General features: G+C 40.8%; 1 protein-coding gene across 2 annotated transcripts; it reads left to right on the top strand.

Moving 5' to 3' along the window:
• Positions 1–4,617: 4,617 nt before the first annotated feature.
• LOC103840080 (uncharacterized protein ycf45) lies at positions 4,618–6,569 on the top strand. Of its 2 annotated transcripts, none has more exons than XM_009116560.3 (8): positions 4,618–4,845; positions 4,907–5,047; positions 5,121–5,341; positions 5,413–5,485; positions 5,581–5,865; positions 5,954–6,097; positions 6,205–6,255; positions 6,332–6,569. In XM_009116560.3, exons 1-8 carry the CDS (start codon positions 4,648–4,650, stop codon positions 6,401–6,403), a joined length of 1,185 nt encoding a protein of 394 aa, XP_009114808.2. In that variant the 5' UTR covers positions 4,618–4,647; the 3' UTR covers positions 6,404–6,569. The 2 variants fall into 2 exon arrangements, with proteins under 2 accessions (XP_009114808.2, XP_009114809.1); XM_009116561.3 differs by having other exon boundaries at positions 4,640–4,845; positions 4,954–5,047; positions 6,332–6,562.
• Positions 6,570–6,984: the final 415 nt, after the last annotated feature.

The raw sequence follows: 6,984 nt of genomic DNA, 5'->3' as shown, positions 1-6,984 counted from the left end.
CATGTGTTTCCCGTGATCTGTTCCTTCCGCTTGTTCAAACTCGTCTTCCTTCAGCTTCTCGGTAAAGTCATTTACTTCATTTAGCTGTTTAAGACGATGTTTATGATGTCCTGTGATCTCTTTCTTCTTAGGCCAACCTAGGTACTCGTCTCCCTTCAGCTTTTCTTGTTGTTTGATACGTTCTCTCAGGTGACCCTTTGGAGGCTCCTCCATTACTCTGACGAACCCATGAACCCGTTTCCATTCAACTTCCTGGTAAAGTTAATCCACTTCTCTTTATCTTGATTAAGATGGTGCCTGTGATGTTATACTTATTTGATGATCTGGTTTGTTTTCCCGACTGGAATACTCGTCTCCCTTCAGCTCTCCTTGGTGATTATCGTCCACCATAGCAGCTGTTTACGACGTTCTCTCCTCTCCGGTGATCCATTTCTTATTTCCCCGACCTAGATACTCGTCTCCATTCAGCTTCTCTTGCTGTTTAAGACGTTTTCTCAGGTCATCCTTAAACTTTAAACTTCTTCATCCGACTACATAATACCTTTGAGTGAATTGTTCTTGTGTTTCAGCTACTCCACCTTGAGCTGAAACTTCTGCCTCGCATCTATGCTCACAGGTAACTCTCTAAACTCCACCTTGAGTTTTCCATTATCAATATAAACCTGAAACTGACTTGTTTCTCCTCCTCTGTCTCTGCGAGTTTGAGACAGCGTTGATAATGGAGTTACCTGGAGTTTCTTCCTTCTTAGGTGATTATGGAACAGCAGTGAACCTGAAGCTCCTTTCCAGGTACTGCTTCACATAATCTCTCCCTTTCGACGCTATCAAGATATCGTCTACGTATAAAAGCAAGAAGACACATTGTTTGTCTTTCATCTCCTTAAAGTATAGGTACATATCAAAGTTGCTTCTCCTGAAATCATGCTGCACCATAAACTCATTGAACCGAGTATTCCACTGACGAGGCGACTGCTTCAGACCATATGAAGATCTCTTGAGTAGACATACTTTATCAGGATGTTTCTTATCCACATACCCCTTGTGGCTGCTCCATGTATATCGTCTCATCCAAGTAGCTGTGTAAGAAGACAATCTTGATGTCCATCTGTTGCAGCTCCATGTCATGATGAGCTACTATGGACAAGAGACATCTGATATATATGTGTTTAGCCACCAGCGAGAAAATCTCCTGATAGTCTATCCCTTCCTTCTGACTATAGCCCTTTGCAACCAACCTTCCTTTGTATCTAGGTGTCTCCACTCCTTCAATACCTTCTTTCCTCTTATAAACCCACTTGCAACCTATCGGTTTCTGCTCTTCACCCTGTCAACTAGAACCCACGTCTTCCTCTTCTTCAAAGAAACCATCTCTTCATCTGAAGCTGTTAGCCAACAATCTCTGTCTGGATCCTCCAAGGCTTCTTGATAATTCTTGGGTTCAGTTCTACCTGCATCCTCAACAACAAGATAAGCATAACCAGCAATATCTTCATCATTAGGATATACCTGATAATCTTCCAATCTGACAGGTGCATTTGTCTCTCTCCTGCTACGTTCCCTTGCTAATTGGTAGTTGCTTAGATCTTCAGCATTGGAATCCATAGCTTCTTCGGTTTGTTCCTCCTCTTCTTGAGTAATTTTCTGAATAGCTCCACTTTGAGCTTGAATACATGTTTCTCTAAGATGTCCAGCATCATCAAAACTCAAAGTTTGATTAGTCAATAAACGAATATTTATGTCATTACCTGAAGTGGCCTCCTTTGAAGAACTCTTGAACATCGTATCTTCCTTAAAGACTACATTTCTGCTTATGACACATCTCAGATCTTCTATCACTCATATCATGTATCCTTTCACACCTTCCGGATTACCAATAAAGACGTCTTTCTTTGCTATGGGATTCAGATTTCCCTCTGTTGAATGAGTGTATGCTATACAGCCGAATCTCTTTAAACTTGACAGATCTGGTATAGTTGAGGTCCATCTTTCTTTAGGAATATTGAACTCAATAGCCGAGGAACGTGTCATGTTGATAATATACACTAATGTCGCAGCTGCTTCAGCCCATAACATCTTGTCCAGCCCACTCTCACTGAGAATACTCATGACCTTGTCACGATTGTGCGATTCAGCCTTTCTGCCACCATATCTTTTTGGGGAGTGTAGGTGTATGTTTTATGACGCACAATCCCCTATTCTCTGCAAAGATAGTCAAATTTCAGGTTGCAGAATTCTAACCCATTGTCTGTATGGAGTCGCTTGACTTTTCTTTCGGACTGAACTTCCACCATCCTCTTCCATTCTAAAAACCTTTCAAATGATTCATCCTTCGTTCTCAAGAAGTAAATCCACACATTTTTGGACCAATCATCTGTAAAGCTGATGAATTATTGACAGTTACTAAGACTTGGTGGAACGTTAGGTTATTCCCACAAGTCTGAGTGTATGTAATCAAGCTTGTTCTTCGTGATGTTCTTTGCTTGACCAAACTGACCTTGTGTGTCTTCCCAATCACACAATCCTCGCATAAATCAATATCTTTTAACTTCTGCTTCTCCAGACAACCTTTCTGAGCTAGAACATCCATCGCCTTTTCACCAACATGACCTAACCGACTGTGCCAAAGTTGTGTATAGCTCTGTTCAGCTGCAGCTTCTGCTTCTTGACTAACGCATTGCAGGAACCGGATACCTTAGCCAAACCCTCTAGTACGTAGAGATTGTCCCTCTCCTTCCTTGCACCCTTCATAATGATTGTACAACTCTTTACTACCTTCAGCAATCCATTCGAGCCTATGAACTCACAACCATTATTCTCTACAGTTCCCAACGAAATGAGATTCCTCCCAATACTCGGCATATACCTCACTTCATGAAGTACAAATGTTGTGCCATCAGGATTCTCAAACATGACTTAACCAACACCCTTAACCTCAGCGCTTGTGTTGTTTGCCATTTTGACTTTACCAACATCTGTCTGCGTGAAACTTAGGAACATATCTCTGCGAGGAGTCATATGAAACGAGCAACATGTATCCATTACCAATTCTTCTTTATCTGTAGCTTCTTGAGATAGGTTAATCTCATTCGCAATCAGTCCTACTAAGTCTTGAGCGTCATCTCTAACCATTGCTGACTCTTCTTTATCTAGTCCCTGAGATCTTTGCTTATTTTTGTCTAGCCATTTGTAGCACTGTTTCTTGAAGTGTCCCTCATTTCCACAAATCCAGCAGACCTTGTTCATTTCTGTAGATTTTGATCTTGATCTACCATTCCTATTCTTTCCATGGTTTAAGCTCCTATTGTCTGATCTTCCTCGAACGTAATGACCCACAGAGCTCACTCGTGATCTTGTGAGAGACTTCATCTCTCTCTCCTTAGATCTTGCAGAGCTTGCAACATCCTCCATCTTGATCACATTCATGTTGTACTTCAATGTTTCTTTCAATTGATCATATCTCACTGGTCATGCGTTTAACAAAAGAACGGCTTGTACTTCTTCTAGAACATCAATACTTAGGTGACTCAGGTCACCTACAATCTTGAGAAAGTCGTCAATGTTTTCGTCGATTGTGCGTTGCTCCTTCATCTTGAATCATGCACACGATCCGGAAGTGACCTAGGCATGTACAACGCCTCTAGTAGTGCCCGATTCTCAGCTGATGTAGTACACCTCTCGATTTTCCTTAAAACATGATCTTCTATATTGAGAAAGATCATGTTCATCGCCTTCTCGCATCTCTCCAATCTTGATTCTTCATCCTCTAGAATCTAATTCTTATCTTCGGGATCTTGATCGCTTGTCGTCTCCTTCGCCTCCACGATCGGAGACTTCTCGACGAGCACATCCTTTAACCCAGAAACGCTTTGGTAAGCGTACATTCTTCGCTTCCAGAGAGAGAAGTCACCACTTTGTGCCCATAACCCACAGGTCCCAGGATCGTAACCTGGCTCTGATACCACCTTGTGCAATTTTTTACTTGAATCTTAACCTGATTTCAACTTAAACAGCAAGCAATCAAGAGAATGACACATAGAATTGTTCGTCCAGTGTTCACCGCACCTCCCTGATGTGGAGAGGCCGCTATAGCTCACCGGAGCTGGAATTGAACCAGCAACTTCACAAGAACTGCTCGAATCGAGCGATGAGTTACAACCCTAGTCTCTTCTCTCTATCTCTTTGATCGTAACAGTCCGATCGTCTTAGTCCCTTAGCTCAACTACCGAGCATACTAAAGACTCTAGCTTTATACCAACAAACGACATAAAACACCTATTTCCTTAACAAAAGAATAAACCCCAATTTGACTAAACCAAACTCAATTGAAAACCCAATTGAACGGAGAAAAGAGACTAGACCAACTTACAAATACATAGACACAATCTTCATTAGGTTTTCGTTTCTGTTGATATGGTTCTCTTTGCATGGCTTAGTCAATGATTGATCTTTGTGGTAATTGTATCTGCTGTTTCATCAATGAAATTTTATAGACAAAATAAATCATATCCAGTACCGTACCAAATTTTGCATTATCCAAATGTCCTTTTACTTCTAAACCCCTGTTTTGTAGGTCAAGATATACAAAATAAATGGCTTTTATACAAAGAAAGGCCCAATTTCTTAAGCCCAAAGGCCCATTATTTAATAATGTTTCTTTTTGTCTGGGGATTCTTTGTTGACTTATCCACTCGGTGGTTGCAGTTAAAGATGGCCGGAGTGTGCGTCCCATGGGGCGCCGAAGCTTGCCGCCTTCATTTCCCAATCCGCCGTGAACTGCCGGTTTCGTTCGCTCTTCCGAAGTCCTCATCCATGATCGTCAACGACAATCTCAGTGCATTCCTTGAGGTCTAAAATCACCTACACTTGAATCTGATATTATTTAGCCTAAACGCTTTCGTCTCTGTAGATTCTCCCGAGAGATCTGCGTCACCGTCTTCTGAACGATCCCCGCAGGAACCAGCTGGTAGAGGTGATAATGGACTTGGGGAGACCACCTGAAGCACGTTATCTGGGAGAACGAGGAGGCCAGTATCTTAGGAACATCGAGGTAAACCAATCTTTTCATTTGTTATTGTGTGTGTGTGTGTTTGATTCTTGTGTTCATGAAAACACTAGCTTAGGTATCCATGGAAGAGCTAGAGGATGCTCAAGAGCTGGTGGGTGAGTTTGGGGCTGATAACAGAGCTGGAATTGAAGGTACATTGCATAGGATTTCAGCCATTCGCAATAGGAAAGGCTTCATCGTTGGTCTAACTTGTCGGGTTGGGAGGGCTGTGAGTGGTCACATTGACATGCTCTATGATCTTCTTCACTACGGCAAAAGCATCTTGTTCGTTGGACGGTACTTTTCGCTTCTCTTAATCTTAACCCACTTACTTTATTTCTCACTCTTTGATCGAGTTAAATCCATAGGCCTGGTGTTGGAAAGACCACTGTTTTGCGAGAGATGGCTCGTGTCTTGTCTGATGAATTCCAGAAAAGAGTGGTGGGTTTTTTTTTTTTTTTTTTGCAATTTTGCTTCTTAGCCATGAAAGTTTCTGCCTTTAATAGTGATTTGGTTATTGTGAAATGTGTCTTTAGGTGATAATTGATACGAGCAATGAAATTGGAGGAGATGGAGATATTCCGCACTCGGCTATTGGAGGTGCACGTAGAATGCAAGTACCTAAGCCATCTTTGCAGCATAAAGTGATGATTGAGGCAGTAGAGAACCATATGCCTCAGGTGATCATCGTTGATGAGATCGGCACAGAAGCTGAAGCGCTTGCCTGTCGTTCCATTGCTGAAAGGGGAGTGATGTTGATTGGCACTGCTCATGGAGAGCAGCTCCAGAACATCATTAAGAACCCTACTCTTTCAGACTTGGTAAAACAATAAACTGTCTGGAATGTTGTATTTGTTTGTCCTTTTTCTTTCTGGTTTCCACAAAGCTTTTTTCATTGTTGGTTTGTAGATTGGTGGTATTGAGACTGTCACTCTTGGAGATGAAGAAGCGCGGGCGAGAAGGAGCCAGAAGAGCATTCTCGAGAGAAAAGCTCCCCCAACTTTTTATTTCTTGATCGAGATGAGAGAAAGAGATTATTGGATTGCACATCAAGTACAGTTCCTACTTGATCTTTTTTTTTTCTCATAAGTCTCCGTTCTTGCATCTGCAGTCACTATCTTGTGGACGTTCAGTACCTTATTTAGCTTACTCTTGTGCAGACTGAAAAGAGTGTTGATATGTTGCTTCGAGGAAGGAACCCCATGGTTGAGGTACATAAAGATGTTCTAATGGTACTAAGATGACTTGTATAGGCTAATTTACAACTTGTGGTTTTTCCATTTGCAGGTTAGGAAGAGAGATGAGGAGTTTAAAGTAGTGATAGAAAGATGGAAGTCATACGACGGACAAGGCATCTGAATTTTCCTTTTAATCGTTATGTCCACCATCTTTGGCTTTCTTGTGAACAAAGATGTTCGCAAAGGATTGACAAACATTTGTATGAGTGACTAAAACAGTATATGCAACTTGGAGATGCATATATCATTTGGAATATTAATGCATATATCATTATTTATCTTGCGTCCTGAGATTTTTGGGAGAAAGAAAAAGATTCACAGATTCAAGACTAGTGGAGCTTTGATAGAAGAAGATGAACCGTAACGAGAAAGAAAAAATTTTGTGAATCCAAAATTCCTATTGATATTTGATTAGTTTTTTACGCCTAGAGACACTTTTTCACTTTCCAATTACACTATAGAACGCTTAGTGCTTGAGACATACTTTCTCATGTCAAAAAGACTCTTATGACCCTAGACTGTATTCTTTCTCTCATTGCCTTTATGTTTTTAATATAAAAACTATTTTCTTCTCATCACATGAATTTCTTTCATCTTCTTATTCCACTTTATGTTTATTTTCTTCTCATCACATGAATTTCTTTCTTCTTCTTATTCCACTTTATGTTTTCATTTATTTTTATCTCAAATTCTAAAATGTAT

The sequence above is a fragment of the Brassica rapa genome, chromosome A09, assembly GCF_000309985.2.
Source record: "Brassica rapa cultivar Chiifu-401-42 chromosome A09, CAAS_Brap_v3.01, whole genome shotgun sequence".
Taxonomy (NCBI): Eukaryota; Viridiplantae; Streptophyta; class Magnoliopsida; order Brassicales; family Brassicaceae; genus Brassica; species Brassica rapa.
The sequence above is the reverse complement of the archived record's forward strand: the minus strand, read 5'-3'. Positions and strand labels throughout refer to the sequence as shown.

Coding starts and splice junctions, on each gene's coding strand:
- LOC103840080 (XM_009116560.3), top strand. CDS start 4,648: ATGTTTCTTTTTGTCTGGGGATTCTTTGTTGACTTATCCACTCGGTGG. Junction 5,342..5,412: donor AGCATCTTGTTCGTTGGACG/GTACTTTTCGCT, acceptor TTAAATCCATAG/GCCTGGTGTTGGAAAGACCA. Junction 5,866..5,953: donor ACCCTACTCTTTCAGACTTG/GTAAAACAATAA, acceptor GTTGGTTTGTAG/ATTGGTGGTATTGAGACTGT.